Source organism: Trichosurus vulpecula, chromosome 8, assembly GCF_011100635.1.
Source record: "Trichosurus vulpecula isolate mTriVul1 chromosome 8, mTriVul1.pri, whole genome shotgun sequence".
Taxonomy (NCBI): domain Eukaryota; kingdom Metazoa; phylum Chordata; class Mammalia; order Diprotodontia; family Phalangeridae; genus Trichosurus; species Trichosurus vulpecula.
Genome location: NC_050580.1, coordinates 65,525,914 through 65,544,720, shown reverse-complemented (window position 1 = coordinate 65,544,720; position 18,807 = coordinate 65,525,914). Strand labels below are relative to the sequence as shown.

At 40.6% G+C, this 18,807-nt stretch overlaps 1 protein-coding gene across 1 annotated transcript in view; it reads right to left on the bottom strand.

The window, feature by feature from the left end:
* Positions 1–16,384, bottom strand: part of SH2D4B (SH2 domain containing 4B) — a 191,707-nt gene extending 175,323 nt beyond the window's left edge. The window contains exon 1 of the mRNA XM_036737088.1: positions 16,223–16,384. Within this exon, the coding sequence (XP_036592983.1) occupies positions 16,223–16,384 (162 nt within the window). The remainder of the gene's footprint in view (positions 1–16,222) is intronic.
* Positions 16,385–18,807: the final 2,423 nt, after the last annotated feature.

Sequence of the window (18,807 nt, the reverse complement as noted above, 5' to 3'; positions counted from 1 at the left end):
GAACCCGACTGGAGATTTCAAAATGGCCCAAATTGAGAAATGTGTCATATTTGAACCCAATTCAGGTGCATAATCCTTAGATTCCTGGTATGCTTTCCCCCCCTTTTTCTCATTCTTTTATAACTCAGAAAATTAATTGCCCAGAAAATAGTCTCTTGCATGGAGAAAGCTGAATAAGTTTAATGTATAATTTATATATGGAAATGCAGATGTCAACAGTGTGACAAATTGTCATATAAATATTTTTGCAGTTAACATTTTAGGTATCTGTCTTCCCCTCAGAGCAACTGTCACACAGACTATCTGATTGATAATCTTACACTATAAGAAGGGTGGAGCTCAAAAGACTTTTTTTTCTATTTTTACCTATCAGTGACAAATCAGGATATGTGACCGACCAAGTCATTTTTAGTTAGAAAAGAGAGAATTAACAGGACGACCAAATTTTGTCCCAACACACGCACACTTTTTACACCCATACCCCAGCTTGTAAATGTAAGGGGTGATTTTAGATGATCTTAAATATCAGCATAGAGGCATGCATCTGTCAAAATTAAATCTTCCCCACCTCTCATTACAAATTGTAAAAAATAACAAAAGATGCGAACAGTACACTTGAGAGGTTGTACAAGAACACAAGCACACTGCTACACTACCGGTGGAACTGTGGCGTGATTCAGACATTCTGGATTTCAATTTAGAATCATATAAGAAAAGTGACTGAGCTAGCCATACTCTTTGACCCAGTGACTGTACTACTAGGCATAAAACCTCTCACCCCCAAGGAAGTCAATGACAGTAAGAAACGTCCAGTGTATACCAAAAATATCCATAGATACACTTTTTGTAGCAGCAAAGAAATAGAAACAAAGAAGATGTATCAATTGGGAAATGTCTGATAAGGACAAAAAAAGGGAAGAAACCTATGGTCTAGGAATATTACTGTGTAATAAAAAATAAGGGGTTGAGAGGAATGTACATTTGGAAATGAGGGTGACAGAAAAACAAAAGATATCAATAAAAATTTTAAAGAGAAATAACAAATATGAGAAATTCAGAGAAACATTAGTAAATTTGAATGAAGTGATAGTGAGCAAAATGACCATAACCAAAGGGACAATGTATACAATGATTATCATAAGTGAAATGCAAAGATCCCAAAAAGGAAGTTGAGCTCTGAATAATAAGAAAAACGACAATCTCAGGACATACCTCTTCCTTCACTGATGAGAGTTAGACGACTAACTATTAAGACAAAATACTGTAGACATTGTCAGACACAGTCACTGGTTCATAAGCTTTTTTTGCTTAATTGGTTTTCTTTGTCATGGTGGAGGGTTTAATCACTGAGAGAGGGTGAAATTACCATGATCTAAAAACAAAAGACATCCGTAAAATGTATTTGTGAAAATAAATAAATAAACCTGCCCCACTGAAAATGGCCAAGATTGATTTCTAGATAGGAATGATATCCCCTTTATATATATAACCTTCTCAGTTTACAAGTACTTTTACATCCGTTACTATATCCATTATTAAAAATCAATCAATAAAACCACCCATTACGTGTCTACTATGTGCCAGGCGCTACCTAATCTGTTCCTCATAAGAACCCTTTGAAGAAGGCAACCTCCTTTTACAGATGAAGAAACTGAGGTTCAGGTTAATAAGGCAGCATAGGGCTGTGCGAAGAGCATTCAACTTGAAGTCAGGCGAGATCTCAGTTCAAATTCTACTCTAATCCTAATACCCACGTGCCCATGGGGAAGTTATATTACTTCACAAGTATCAGTTTCCGTGGCTATTACATGAGGATGATAATATCTGTAGTACTTGCTTCCCAAAATTGTCACGAGGCTCAAATGAGATAATGTATATTAAGTACTTTGTAAAACTTAAGTAGCTATATTCTTGTCACTTCTTATTATTGTCACTTGCCCCAGGTCCCCTGGATAATAAGTGGAAGAACCAGGGGTAATCCTGATAATAAGAATAGTAATGTACTAAGAATGATCAATTTTCTCAACAACATAGATAGTCTTTTTAAAAATGCAGACCACAGAACATCCATTCCTTTCATCACGCGTACCTTTTGTCCATGTCTTCCCAAAAACCCTTCAGAGGGGGTCCATCTAACATGCTGGGGTGGCCTTCCACTTCATGTCTTAACATGATTATTGCTTGATTTATCACAGTGCCAAAGTAAAGCAGGGGCCGTCTATATCTTATCCCTTGCTCTCACTATATAGCACCACCTTTTGTAGTTATGCAATAGTCTTGGTGACAGTTTAAACTATTAATTAAAATGGCACCGACTTTTGGGATACTCTATATAGCTCTTTGATAATATATTATGTTGCTTCATGCTTATAATCAGAGCCATAACTAGGAGCTACTCCTAAGGAATACTCTCAAGGACAGACATCAAACACTACCATGATAGATCTGATTTGAAAAAAAACTATTAAAGATGAATGGAAAGGCACTGGAAGATGAGATCAATATCTAGTGAATTGAAAATGTAACTTCCATTTCACATAATTAAATGCAAAAAATACAGAAAAGAATCTAGAAAGGAAAAGTGTATTAAAAATTTGAGATTATCTTAATCAACAATTAAAAGCAAAAATCAAAAGATTACAGCAAGGATTTTTAAGCTTCTTTGTGTTGTTGACCCTTTCATCAGGCTGGTGAAACCTATGGATTGCTACTCAGAATGATGTTTTAAATGAATAAAATAAAATATTTAGGATTAAAAGAGAAACTAATTATACTGAAATAGTTATCAAAAAATTGAAAATTAAGTTCATGAACCCCTGGGTTAAAGTGAAATAAGGACTCAGCAATAGAAAGAAGAAGATAAACAATCTAATATCAGTAAAAACTTCTTTCACTACAAAGGCTTGAGAAGCAAAGAAGTCAGAAGAAAGAAAAACTAGGAAATGGGATTTCTGGTCATCTCTGTAATTTCAACAAGCCCAACTCAACAAAAGCACCAGCTGAATCAAATGCAAAACAGGAAACTTGCATACCGTTTGTGGTGTTGTTGGTGAGTGAATCAATCATCCTGCCCACCTCCCGTCCTTAAAGTAAGTAACAAAATGTTATATCCTGATACCCTTGTCAGGTGAGATTACCTCCATTGAATAATCAATCAGAGGTATGAACTGAGAGGTGATTAGAGAGAGTTTCATAGACTTTTGGAGGGATCTTTTGTGTCAGATTTCCTTACTATCTCATCTTAGTAAATACTTCTTTCTTGGGGGCAATCTAAGTGATGGAATGGATAAAGAACTGAGTCTAGAGTCAAGAAGACCTCATTTCAAATGTGACCTCAGACACTTCCTAGCTGTGTGACCCTGGGCAAATCATTTAACCTCCGTTTACCTGCATTTCCTCATCTGTAAAATAAGAATGATAATTGCACCTAGCTACCAAGGTTGTTGGAAGCATCAATGTTTCAACAATCCGGCTAGCAGCTTCTGTCAGGGTGTAAGATTCACCCACAGCCAGCACCCAGAAAGCTGCCAACAGCACAGGTTCTTTTGATCTGCTTAACTAAGGAAAGCAAGGCTAAAGGGGTTGACAAGCTTACTTTAATTCAGCATATAAATATCATTCACTTAGTTCAGGGGAAAAGACCAGCACACTGAACTTCAGAACAAATACAAACAAATTACAAACATCAACAGACAGACCCAATACAGATTTATAGTTACCAACATCTAGGTTCAGCCCCGGAGCTCGGAACAAGGGCTGGCCCAGAGTCACGCTTGCCACCACTGCTGCAGGTAGAGCTCCAAGGAACAGACAGCCAACCCCTGGTTTTACATCTTTTTCAGCTTCATGGGTAAGTCACACATGTGACTCACCCACATGACCTAAAATCGTCACAAAGACTTAAACCCATGTGGTCTAAGAGCCTCTGCTGTCCCAGACATGTAAACTAGGCCCTCCCTGGAGTTAGCCCCACCTTGGGCCCCACCTTAGTGGCCAATTCATACCCACACAGGTTTTACACCTAATAGGGGCTTTGGCCTGGGGCTTAGCACTTAGTAAGACTCAATGAAATACACTGAATTACTCAAAGCAAACAAAAGCCAAACTCTTCAAGGGTACTTGTTGAACTAAGTGCTAAGGAGCCCATTTTGCTTACCAACACACAATTGAGATATTAATTGTACAGCACGTAAGACAGTCCCTGCCACTATAAAAATGTTAGGTATTCTTATTAAAGCAGCTAGGTGGTACAGTAGATAGACCACCAGGCCTGGAATCAGGAAAACCTGAGTTCAAATCCAGCCTCAGACATTCACTAGCTGTGTGAACCTGGGCAAATCACTAAACTCTGTTGACCTCAGTTTCCTCATCTGTAAAAAAAGCTAGAGAAGGAAATGTCAAATCACTTTAGTATCTTTGCCAAGAAAAGCCCAAATGGGGTCAAAAAGAGTCAGACATGGCTGGAATGACTGGGCATCAACAGTAACAACGTTATTATTGTTAAGTCTGGCTGAGTAATTTATATCAACTGATATCTATCGGAAGAAGCATACTGGCGGGGGTGGGCTTCAGGAACTTTGGCAAAGGCACACACTCCCCCAGCATGCTAGGGTCTCCTAGAACACTAAGGGGAGAAGCAGCAACCTTTCTCTGGAGACTCAGCCTACCAGTGTGAGTGCAGCTTGGAAGATTAGCTCCAGAGCTTTCACTACACATTAATATAATGAACAACAGAATAGTTAACATTAAGAGAAATGACAGAAATTTTCACTTTTAAAAATTGGAAAGTCACAGGCCCAGATAAAATCCACAATTACTGGTTCAGAAATGCCACATTCATTAACAGTAAATCTTCCTCTTAGACACAAGCCTGAACTCACAATTCTTAACAAAAGATATCACATATCTTCTACCAAAAGATGATAATTCCTGTGACTCTTTCAAATATAGGTAAATTACATGCTCATTTATTCTGCACAAATCATTGGTAGCTTGTATTATTCAAAAGCTATAAACACTTAGAAGAAAACAACATAATCCTGAAGAGTAAAAAGGAGGCCCCAAAGGATGCCAGTGGTCCAAAGAACAACTTATCATCAATTCAATGATTATTGAACAAGCCACCCAAAAGTGCAGTAACATTTATACTTCCTTCATTGATTATTATAAAGTCTGTTAGTGCCATGCTCATGGCTTATCCCATTTCTATAAGTATAGAAAATAGACCTAAGTATGGTGAGAATGCTAGAGTGTTTGACATCCACATGGAAAACTATTCTTGGTGTCCCAGATGTCACCAATACAATAACACCCAGTTTTTACTCATGTGAAAACATAGTACCTTCAGAAAGATGGTTTAAGTCTTTTCTGATTTTGCCTGACTTTAAACTCATTGGCAACTTACATAAGTAGCAAAGAGTATGGCTTTCAAGTTAAAAAAGTCACACAACAACTTAATCACTTGATGTACTCAAATGGCATTAAGTTATTTAGTTCAACCCAACCCAACCCAACAACAACTACTTCCTCCATATCATGGAATCTTTCTTCAGTGATATCAGAAGTAATTTGGACTTGACAAATATAAAATTCTTAATATACACCAAGGAAAGATAGAGACTGAAGCCTTCATGCTTAAGGTCAAATTGAATCCGTTGACAAGGATGATACTTTAAATACCTTGGTCTCCTCCAAGCTAGACACCAAACATAAAGCAATTAAGGAGAAAGCAATGTTTCTGTGTATTGAGATTTACTGGTATCCAGAAATAAACACCTACACAACAGCCATCTTAACATAAACATTTTGAGCTATTAAATGGACCCTAGGAGAGGATTCTGGGAAGATAGCAGATTAGGTCAGAAAATTCCAAGCTCTCAAGATTTTCCCCCACAAAAGAGTTAAAATAACACCTTAGAGTGAACAAAGTGTGGTTGGAGACAAAGTAGAATAGGGGCACAACCAGGATCTTCCTGGGACAATTTGAGAAGATCCAAAGAAAATTCCCAGGACAAGGTTTGGTCCCTTGAAGAGTAAACACCTCCAGGCTAGGTTCCATTTTAACAAGTGGCAAGCCACTTAAACAACAAGCTGCAAGTCTTGGGGTTAATTGGTTTGAGAGGCTGCCTTGGCCCCAGCCACAGGAACTTTTCACCCCAGGATAGTGAGGGGAGCTGGGCATTTGAGCCCAGGAAGATTGAGGGAACCTCTGCTAATGAGGAACGCCAGACCCAGCTGTGCTGCAAAGAGAGGTGGGGGCGAGAAGGAACCAGAATAATAAGCCCGGTAAGTGCAGAAGCAGTGGGACAGAAGGCCCCTGGCTGTGGGCTCTTACAGGAGGTTGGAAGTTTGGCTTTGGTTCCAGGCTAGAGGGGGCAGCTGAAAATCTGGGGCAAGAGGCATCGTTTTTCACACCCCAGGACTAGAGGTGATTACAAAAATCAAGGTATTGCCAGAAAAAAATGCACAGGCAAAGGAGAACCCAACCATAGAAAGCTATTATGAGAATAGAAATGACAAGGATTCATCTTCAGAGGAGGATATTGAAGTAAAGAAATCCCCAAAGAGTTACGTCAAATGGTCACCTGCCAAAAAGAATTTATAGACGATCTTAAAAAGGACTTTAAAAATCAAATGACAGAGATGGAGGAAAAAATAAAAAATAAAAATAATCCAAGAAAAACAAGAAGGTTATGAAAGGGAAGTCAGTCAATTAGAAAAGGCAATCTAGAATTTTAAGGAAAAAAATGACACCTTGAAAATTAAAATTGGGCAAAGTAAAGCCAGTGAAATTTTAAGAGATCAAGAAATAATTAAACCAAATATGAATAATGAAAAAATAGAAGAGAACATGAACATTTTATAAGTAAAACAACAGATTTGGAGAATATATCAAGAAGAGAAAATATGAAAATAACAGGACTAACTGAAAGTTATGATCAAAAAAAGAATCTTGATACAATAATACAAGAAATAATTAAAGAAAATTGTCCTGAAACATTAGAACAAGGAGAAAAATCCATCAATCACCACTTAAAAGAGATCCTATGAGGAAAACTCATAGGAATATCATAGTCAAATTCCAAAATCCCCAGCTCAAGGATAAAATAGTAAAAGCATCAAGATTAAAACAATTTCAATATGATGGTGCCACGATTAGAATTACACAAGACCTAGTAGCAGAGACATTAAAGGACCACAGGTCTTAGAACACAATATATCAAAGAGCAAAAGAACTGGGGCTCAGCCAAAAATATCATGCCCTACAAAGTTAAGTATTATCCTGAATGAAAAAAATGGACATTTGATAAACCCTCAGACTTCCAAGACTTTGTTTAAAAAAATCCTGAACTTAATAGAAGATTCGACATACAAGAACCAAGAGAAACATAAGGTACGTACCAAAGACTGATTATAAGGGATTCATAAGGACAGACTGTTTACTTTTTATATATGTAAAATGTAAAATATATGTATAAGATTCTTATTAATAATTGGCAAGCTTATAAGAAAGATTGGGATAAAGCTGACTATGATATGAATTTAAAAGGTAAAACCATTTAGGAACGACTTTCATCGGGAATGGGTTTAAGAGGGGACAATACATATATATACATACATATATATATATATGTATATATATATATATATAGAAGAGTATAAAAGTCTTCTAAATATAGAAGAAATAAAATGGTGGGGGGAGAGGAAAAGTGAGGGACTTTTAGAGGACAGAATGAGAGAATAGGTAAAAGGGGGATATAGAAGGGTGTTTAGAATTATAGGAATGGGAGGATAGGGGAGGAATCCTTGGACAGGGTAGGCAAGTAACAGGAGGGCAAGATAGTGGGTAGAAGTAAAGTGGAGGAGTCAGGAGGGATCGGAAACAAGGGATATGCACAAACATAAAAACAAAGATCAGGAGTAGAGTATGTTTGGGAAAGTACATGTCTATATATGTATGTATATGTGTATGTATATATCTATAGTTATAGAGAAACATATCTAAACCTTATTGTAGCCTTCAGGGGGTATGGGGGGGAGGGAAAAAAACAAAGCAAAAAAGGGCAAAGCAGAGAACAAAAGAAAACTCACAAGGAAGCAAAGAGGAGATGGATAATTCTCAATACAATGTGTATTATTTATCATACAGGCTTTCTTGAAATTAAAATTTATTGTTACATATTTTGAATCCCCTCTTATGTTCTGCTATGCACACAACATGCTTTTATTTCTTACTTTATATTTAAGTTTCAATATTTAACTTTCTGATATGTTTTGTTTCTTTTCTCTATTCTGTATTTGTGTTCTGACCCTTGAGTCTAAAATAAAATTTAAAAAAAATTTAAAAATAAATAGACCCTAATAGATTTGGAAAAGATATAATCAAAACCTATACAATATCAACAAAACACAGGACCTAGCCTCCTAAGGAAATTATGGAAAGATTAATATTTTCTTATCAAAAAAGGAAAAAAGATTAATATAAATTCACAGCATATGATAAACAGCTCAAAAATTGACAGAAATACTTTTGGAACAAGCAGATATCACAGTACTGAGCAAAGGTAATGGTTGACTGTAGGTAAGTTGAATTTATCTAATAACCAAAAGAGGTTTGTTTCTGGATGGGATCTTTGAAAAGGTTAAGATCCAGGAATGAAATCAAAAGGCCCTACATTGGCAACCTCCATATTACCTTGATCAGTGATATGCCAACAACAAAGTCTAAACAAATGGCAGAGTTGAACAGTAGTTTGTGGTGGCAATTCATGACTGGGTGATTGCTACCACAAATTACAGGTGGCTTCGTAGCATCAGAGATCTGGAATTGAAACAGACCTCTGGGGTTACCTATCCTGACTCCATTTTATAGAAGAATGTAATGAAGCATAGGGAAATTGAGTGACTTGCCTAAGGTGACAAAAGTAGTGTGGCATATTGGTATCAGAGATGAAATTTGAACCATCTGACTCTGGAGTCAGTCCTCTTTCAGAGGTTATGCAAATTATGAAAAAGGAAGGAAGGAAGGAGGGAGGGAGGAAGGAAGGAAGGAAGGAAGGAAGGAAGGAAGGAAGGAAGGAAGGAAGGAAGGAAGGAAGGAAGGAGGGAGGGAGGAAGGAAGAAAAAACCAAGCAACACATCACTTTGGGCTACAAAAATTTAGTACTTATCAAATACTATGTAAAACACAATATGGTGGCTAGGATTATATATCAGAAGCTCACTATGTCTCATAAGCTAACAGAAAACAAATCCCTCCACTACAAATATAGACCTTAAAATACGCTTGAGAATTCAATGAATAAACTACTAAAAGTAAACTGTTGTGATAGATAGAAGTGTTTCCTCAATCACTTGGATATAAGATTAATTCATGCAAATTTAAGAATAAGGTTTTCATAAATGTCAAAATCTCCAAGCTATGTAGAACAAAATGCTTTAAAAATCTCAAGATAAAAAGGAGTTACAGTATAGCAGATAATCTTGAAGTCAGGAAGAACTAGTGTCTATGATACATGCTGACTGTGTAATCCCTGTGCAAGTCACTTGACCCCTCAGTGTTCTGGGTAACACCCTAAGAATTTAAGTTGCAAAACAGATATTGATTTGAATTCATAAAGTAAGTTCTTCTGGGGCAGCTCCTCACACCAATAAAAGAAAAAGCAAAAGAGAGACCTCACAAAAGAAATCAAAATAAGATGGCCAAGCTTTCTGTCCACTGTTCCACACTGCCTCCCTCTTCCCAATAACAATAATCCTAATAATAATAGCTGCCAATGATGCAGCCCTTTAAGGTTTACAAAGCATAAAGTTTTGGGGCAGCTAGGTGGAACAGTGAATACAGCACCAGGCCTGGAGTCAGGAACGCCTGAGATCAAATATGGCCTCAGATACTTACTACCTGTGTCACTTTGGGCAAGTCACTTAACCCCGTCTGCCTCAGTTTCCTCATCCATAAAATGAGCTGGAGAAGGAAATAGCAGTATCTCTGCCAAGAAAACCCCAAACGGGGGTCACAAAGAGTTGGACACAACTTAAACAACAAAAACGGATCATCCCTGAAGTCTCGTCTGCTACTGGAGTTGTTCCAAACATGCTTTCCTAGGATTGTAGATTTAGAGGCAGAAAAGACCTCAGAGGCTGTCTAGTCCAAGTGCCTGACTTTACAAATCAGTAATTGAGGCCCAGAGCAGAACCAGTCACAGAGACAGTAAATAGCAGAGTTGAGACTTGAATCAAGTCCACTGATTCCCAATCCACCACACTTTCCACTATACCGTGCTACATCAGGATGAGTTTATATTCCAATGCTTTTATTCAATTACATGTTTAAATAGTGATTATATCTATCTGTGCAATCCTCTACAGAAATTAAACTACAAAAAATAATAATAACAGTTAACTATCACTTTGTCCAGGACCAGAACTATCTTAACTATCAAAAAAGACGAAGAGATGGGTGAACAACACAGGGACAGGAACCGCACTTGCAGTTTCATAAGGGACTCCTGGATGAGGGAAATCCCTCTGCAAATGCAGATCAGCACCTGCGATCTTACAGAGTTGTTTAGAGAAATGAGAGGCTCAATGACTTGCCCAGAGTCACACAGCTAATGTTTGTCAGAGAAAGGACTTGAACCCAGGTCTTCCTGGCTTCAAGGCCAGCTTTCTATACAGTGTTCCACGCTGCTTCCCTCTTCTAAATATCAATAATCCTAATAACAATAGCCACCAATGATAACACCCTTTAAGGTATACAAACATCAATTATTTCATTTGAGTAGTACCCAACTCTTCCAACTGGTTGTCCACAGTACTATGCCACATCTCTACCATGAAAGAAAAGAAAGGAAGAAGAAAAATCACCATGGTTCATCTTTAGATACAACCTTATAACAGCAGGGGGACTCTCCCAATGGTTTAGCATGGTCATCATTGCCACCTCCACAGGTCTCTAGGCCTTCTACCCATTCTCCCTACTCTTACCTCCCATAGTTAATAACTGTCCATCGATTCAAGCAGCCTCTGGAAAGTTAAGCTCTCACTCCCCTGCCCAGTCACCCTTTTCCCCCATGTTTGGTTCTCAATCAGTCCTTAGTGAGAGCTCTGGCTTCCAAACAGGTCAGTCAGTAGCAGCCAGACTGGAACAGAATCATGTAAACAAAGCCCTTCATAGTGGAAAAGAGTTCTGTATCCCAGTCCTGCTACTTTCTACCTATAGAGCCCTGGGCAAGTCACATAACTTCCTGGGGCCTCAGTTCTCTGAGGTTCCTTTCTCTAACTTCCATTTTATAACCTGTGACTTCAAATCCCTCAAAAACCAGGTTTCTCACTTCTTATCCTGGCTCCAGGATAAAGGACAAACAGAGGATTTAATACTTGGTCTTGGAGACACTAGGGAGTTAATTGAATAGGGAGATGACATAGTCAGATTTGCACTTTAGGAAGATCATTTTGACAGTTGAGTGGAGGATTGGACTAGAGTGGGGACAGACTGGATCCTGGGAGCCCATCCAGAAGACATTTATTCAGGCATGAGACAATAAGTTTCTCTTATAAACTAGATCAGGCAAAGGAGCTGTTAGACTCTGGCTCCCACCCCCACTAAACAGACTAGTAGCCATACCCTAAACAATCCCAGATCACCATCATTTTATAATAATGTTATTAATCCATTTCAACCAAACCCTACTGTACCAGTGTGGCCAGTCAGTCAACAAATGGATGGTTGCTTTCCAGTAATAAAATCCCAAAGCAACTCTTTTGCTTTCTAATGGGGGTGGGGGGAAGGAATACTATATTCTCTATATTTGTCTCAACTAAATTGAATTCAGATATTACTTCCTCCCTAAGCTACTCCTACTCTGTTGATTCCACAGTGTTCAGCTCAACTCTAATGCATTAATTCCTTCTTATTGCCAAGCCAACAAGCATTTATTAGTGACTGTGTGCCAGGAACTATAATAAGCACTGGTGATACAAAGAAAGGCAAAAAGACAGTCTCTGTTCTCAAGGAGCTTGCAGTCTAATGGAGGAGAGAACATAAAAACAACTACATACAAACAAGAAATAGAGAAGATAGATTGGAGATAATAACATAGCAAAGACACTGGCGTTAAAGGAGATCAGGAAAGACTTTTCATAAAGATGGGATTTTAGCTGGAGCCTGAAGGAAACCAGGGAAGCCAGGAGATGGATGAGAGGGAGAGAGTTCCAGGCATGGAGGACTAACATTGCAAGTACCTGTAGTGAGGTAATAGAGTGTCTTGTTCGAGGAACAGCAAAGAGGCCAGTATGACTGGATCATAGATCATGTGGAGGGGAGTAGTAAAATGTAAGAAGACCAGAAGGATAGAAAGGGGCCAGGTTCTTAAGGGCTTTAAAATCCAAATGGAGAATTTAATACTTGGTCTTGGAGATACTAGGGAGCCATGTGAGTTTATTGAATAGGGAGATGACCTAGTCAGACTTGCACTTTAGGAAGATCAATTTGACAGTTGAATAGAGGATGCACTGGAGTGGAGAGAGACTGGATCCAGGGAGCCCACCCAGAAGTCAATTGCATTAGTTCAGGCATGAGGTGATGAGGGCCCTCTTCTAGACCCAGATTCGTATGGAGACCTATTTTAGCTTGACTCTCTTACTTGCCATGGCTTGTTCCCTTTGCCTGGAATGTACTCCTTTCTCACCTCTGCCTCTTAGAATGCCTGGTTTCCTTCAAAGCTCAGGTCAAGCCAACACCTACATGAGACCTTTCCTGATGGCCCACACACACACACTATCCACCCAGCTGCTAGTGCCATCATTACTTCCCCTACCAAAATTACCTTGTATATTTTCTTATATATTTTGTGCTTGTTAGTATGTGCACATGTTGTTTGTCCTGATAAGATGTAAGCTCCTTAAGGGCAGAAATGCTTTCCTTTTTGTCTTTACATCCTCTGCACTTAGAAGAACGCCTTGCCTAGGGCCAAGTAAAAACTGGTTGGCTGATTGGTCAAGTCTGCCTTTAGAGTCCAAATTTGGCTGCCCAGGAATATACCTCCCATTTATAATGTTGCTCCTATGGAATTCACTGCTTCCTGATAGATAGATAGATAGATAGATAGATAGATAGATAGATAGATAGATAGTAGATATGTGTGTATATGTGTGTAATAAATATATGTAATATTATAATGTAATATGATATATATAATAGATCATGTTTTTATAGAATCAATTAATAGCTTTAGGCAGAGTATGACTGTACAGGCTAACTTTTCTTGGAAATAAACAATTTCTCACCTGAACAATTGCAATAGCCACCTAACTGATCTCTTGGCCTTCAATCTCTTCTCCCCTAACATCTCTTCCACATCCCACTATCAGAGCAATCCTCTTAATGCACACTCTACTGTTACTCCCCTGCTCAAGGACCTTCACCAACTCCCCATTGCCTAACAAATAAAGTCCAAACTTGCCAGCTCAGAATCCTAGACCCTCCACAATCCAGCTGCAACCAACACCTCCAGCTTTGTTTCACACCCCACCCATTCTCATGTTAGACTAATTTATCAGTCAATCAATGAGCATTTATTCAATATCTACCATGTGCCAGGCACTCTGCTAAGCACAAAGGAAGGCTAAAGACAGTTGCTGCTCTCAAGGACCTCACGTTCTAATTGGAGAAACAACAAGAAAACAACTAGATACAGAATAAATTGGAGATAAAAAAGGCAAGGGACTAGCATGAAAGGGATCAGGTAGGGCTTCTTGTAGTCAACGGAACTTTAGCTGAGACTTGAAGGGAGCCAGTGCAGTCAGGAGGCAGAGAGAAGGGGCAAGGGTATTCCAGGCACGGGGAACAGCCAGTGAAAATTTAAGAAGTTAGGAGATGGAGTGGCAAGTAAAGAGCAGCAGGAAGGACAGCGTCACTGGACCACGAAGTACATGATGGGGAGTACACAGTCTGGGCAGGTAGAAGAGGGCCGGGTTACAAAGGGCTTTGAATGCCAAACAGGGTTTTCTATTTGCTCCTGGAGATGATGAGGAACCACTGAAGTTTATATTCATCCTTTCTACAACTTACCTCCCATCCCTTTTCCAACCTTGTACCTCTGCTCACACCATCCTCTCTGCCAGGAATGTTCTCTATGCTACCTTTCTTCCATCTATTGAAATCCTCTCCTTCCTTTAAGGCCCTCTCAGGCATCACCACCTCTATGATGCCTTCTCTGATTTCCCTCACCAGAAATTCTCTCTCCCTCCTCTGATTTCTTAGAGCCCTTGGTCTGTACCTCTCAAAAGCCCTGGTCAGTTTCTAATCTGTACTGTCTTCCTTTGAATACAGACTTACCTTCATAATCAATCTGTAAATTCCTTGACTTCAAGGAACAAGAAGATCACATGCTTTGGCTAGGCTCACCACTACCTTGCCTGATAAATGTTGGCTGAATTTAATTCAGCTGTCAAGTGTTTATTGACCTTGGGAGCACAATAAGGGAATGGACCATCTCTTTTTATATCCTAATCTTCATGACATCCTGGTGAAGGAGGCAGTACCAGTGTCCCATTTTACAAAGGAGGCAATCAGGCTCAAGGAAATACTCTGCCCAAGGTCACGTAGCTATTAAGAGGCAGTAATTCAAACCCAAATTTTGAACCTACATCTTTGGATTCTAAATCCACAGCTCTGGCCACTATTCTAGGCTGCCTCTCATTAAGCCATCAAAGGAATATAAGATAAATTCAATCCTGTACTAAGTAGTCATAATCTGCCACTTGCAGATCCCAGGCTTGCTCAGATACAACTGGACTTTGACTACCAAAACTTCCATGTGGGATTTCTATTTATGCTGGCCCTATCTCCTCCGTCTCCTAAATGCAGTGAAGGCATTATGCAGATAAGGGAAATGAGTTGTTGTTCAGCTGTTTCAGTCATAACCCCCTCTGGGGTTTTCCTGGCAAAGACAGTGGAATAGTTCACTATTTCCTTCTCCAGGTCATTTACAGATGAGGAAACTGAGGTAATCAGGGTTAAGTAACTTGCCCAAGGTCACATAGGTAGTGTCTAAGGTTGGATTTGAACTTGGGTTTTCCTGACTCCAGGCCTAGCACTCTATCCACTGCACCACCTAGCTGCCCATAAGGGGTAATGAGGCCCAAGACTATTTGCCTAGTTAGTCACAAATCCAGGACTAAAACAATAGATCTACTGTCTTAGGGCCACTACTTTCCACCAGACTACCTTGTCCTTCATAAACAAGAGCTAAGATTCTGAAGTTGCATCAGTCACCCCATCTTGTTCACAGACATTAGTGTTAAGAAAGAAGGAAGGGGACACCAGAGATACCATCTGAAGAATGGCGAGTAACTGTTCCCACTATATACCAGGAAGAGAAAGAGGCAAGTGATTGAAGTTAAAATGGGAAGGAGCTTCTAAAGGATGGGGTAAGGAATTAACAGGGTAGCGAGAATACAGTCCAGCCCAGAAACAAGAGGGGCTCAAATAAGTGACTAGCCCCAAAGAATGGAAATCTCATTTACTCTCTCCTATGGCTAAGTCCTCCTGCCCTGGACACAGTCAGACCCCTATCCTCAGACTCTGGGACTCTTTTTCAGCTTTGGTCCTTATCTGTTGAATAAGGTGGCTTGGAAATTGATTCAATCCACTCTCAGGGAACTGCAAGTTTTCCTAAGTGGCTTCACCTAGTGTCCAGGACCAGAGTCATGGCCTCAGCTACCCTGAGGCAATAGATAGACTAGTTAGATAGGAAGTTTCTATACTAAGCCTAGGGACATCTTAGACTCTCAGAACAAAACTATGAATTAGAAAAGGTTTTAGGAAGCCTAGGAGTTTGAAAACAGGAATGCTGCTTTGTTTCTCAGCCTATACCTTTTCTTCTGGTCCAAAGGAGAACAAAGCCCAGGCACAACAATTTACCCCAAAGAAAGGAACGTTTTAAGAGTTCCCAGCTCTCATAGAGGCATCATCGTATGGGGGGAAGGGTACAGGAGTTGGAAAAAGAGGAGCTGGGTTCAAATCCAGACTCTTCGATTGACTACCTGTGAGACTTTGGACAAGTCCTTTGGCCCTTCTTGGCCCAGCTTCCTCACCTGGATGACCTTTGGGGTCCTTTCTCTGATCCCAGACTCCCTCTCTCCTCTCTGCCGCCCCTCCCCCAGTTCTCCTCCTCTGTCTGGGAGGCCCTGTGTTACCTCGCCTGAAATGCCGCAGAACACCCCCCTCGGCCTCCTCCCTGGCCGCCCTCGCCTCCCTCTCGCGCCAGCGCCGCAGCTGCTCCTCCCTCATCTTGTAGAAGAGGATGTGCTTCTGCTCATCATTCAACTCCGCCAGGAGCTCTGGGTCAATGTACATCTCCCTCAGGATCTGCTGCAGCATGGTGCCCACTGGGGAGGGTGGGAGGGGCTCCAGTCCACGCCAGAGGATGGGCCCCGAGGGCCCTCAGATCAGCCTCCAGCGAGAGAAGGGAGCCTCCGAGAGCCCTCTCGTCCAGTCGTTTCTCAGTGTCCTTTAGACTCCCATGATCCTTCTTTAACAGACATCTTCCCTTTCCTTTCGCACTCGCAGAGCTGTTCCACTCATCTCGCCATGCCGAAGTAGCCACAGATATCAGATGGAAGAGAGCAAGGGGGATGAGAGAGGACGGATTGCTGCGGGTGTGCACTTCATACCACAAAATCAGCCCCAAAGCTTTTCACCCCCAGTCGCTCCATCACCCAGCAGAAAGGCCCTGAGGCCCCTGGGAGGATGGATGAGGCAGCTGGACCCTCTGTCAGCCTCTGCAGGGTCCAGCCCCAGGCCGGGAGCCTACAGGAGCGACCAGCAGAGTGTCAAGTGATCTACTAACTGAAAGTAACAGCGACACCGGCAATATCTATGTCACTCCACCTGCCTCTGGGAATCGATCTCTCTTCTGCCGATAAGAGAGGAGACAGGTTTGCCTGTTATTTCCTAAGCTACGGGGCCAATTTTCAGAGGGAGCCTGTGGAACTGAGCTGCAGTGAAGGTGAAACCCACTCATGTCTTCTCCACCACTGCTCAAGCTTCCTCAGGGGCACTCAGTGATGCAGCTGACATCTTGGTGGTAGAAAATGTTATGGATCTTTTTTTTTAATCCTAGCCTTTAAAATAGCATTGAATTAATATTAGCCAGACAAGAATCAGCTCTCAAGAACTCATGTAAACTGTCAGACTTATTACCGTTAATTCAATTTCTGCCTCTGACTCAAGAAAGATAGGAAATTTCTATTTAAGTAAATGGTGAACTCTTGCTACTTAATGGAAATTCTCTGATATCAGTGAAAAACTGTTTCTGTTTGGGGAGGGGGCGGGGAAGGGAAGCAGTTGGATCTTACAAGGTAGAAAAAATGTAAAAGCTAAAAACAAACATACTGACAATCTGTTTAAAATTCTCATGGCAGCATAGGGAGGAAGAAAAACTGCAATTGGGTCCCTGCTCTAGGTGTAACTTATACCCAGCCACTGCCCATGTGGCGAGATGACCGGTTTATTTGTAGCTGGACAGATGTGGCGGTGGGAGATCAACCTCCTCCAATATGTAAGTTCTTAAAACTGGTAAAGATCCATTGAGGTGGGAACCCTAACTGGTTCCCAAAGATGTTTTCAGCTAAACTGGTCAGCAAGTATTTATTATGCACTTACTATGTGCCAGGCACTATGCTTAAGCACTAGGGATGCGAAGATTTTTTTTACAGTCCCTGCCCTCAAGAAGCTTATATTCTAATAGGGGAGCCAACATCTAAATAATGAGGTATAAACAACATACATACAGAGTAGGCAGAAGGCAGTCTGAGAGTGGAAGGAACCAGCAGCTGAGAGGATTGAGAACAACCTCTTGCAGGAAGTATTGTTCAATCATTTTTTTTTCAGTTGTGTCCAACTCTTTGTGCTGGCAAAGATACTGGAGTGGTTTGCCATTTCCTTCTCCAGCTCATTTTACAGGTGAGGAAACTGAGTCAAACAGCATTCAGTGACTTGTCCAAGGTTGTACAGCTAGTACGTGTCTGAGGCTGGATTTGAACTCAGGTCTTCCTGACTCCAGGCCCAGCCCTCTGTGCACTATATAATAATCGAACGGCCACCCAGTTTACTAGAAGGCACACTTTGACCTAAATCTTGAAGAAAGCCAAGGAAACAGAGAGGTGGAGGTAAGGGTGCAGGAGAGCATTCCAGGCATGGGGAACAATCAGTACGAAAGAATGGCAGTGGGAGATGTGGTAACACATTCGAGGAGGCCGTGGAGCTGGATGGTACAGTGTATAGAAGTCAAGTGTATGAAGACTAGAAAGAGCTACTTTATAAAGAGTTTTAAGCATCAAGCAAAGGAGTCTGCATTTGGTCCTGAAGGTAAAAGGGAGACACCAGAGCGTGCTGAGCATGGGAATGACATGATCTGATGGACACTTTAGAAAAATCACCGTTGGCCACTGAATGGAGGATGGATTCAATTTGGGGGAGATTTGATCCACGAAGACCAATTGGGAGGCTATTGAAATATCCTGTGATGAGAGTTGGAACTATAGCTCTGGCTGTGTTAGTGCAGGGAAGCAGAAGTATGCAAGAGATATTGTGAAGGCAGAAATGGCCAAGTTTGACAATATATTGGATGAGGTGAGTATAGTAGCCCTGGAGACAGCCAGGTGGTACAGTGGACAGAGCACTGGGCCTGGGGTCAGAAAAAACAGAGTTCAAATCTGACCTCTGACACTTACTTGCTTTGGGACCCTGGAGAAGTCACTTAACCCCTACCTGCATGAAACTGGAGAAGGAAATGCCAAACT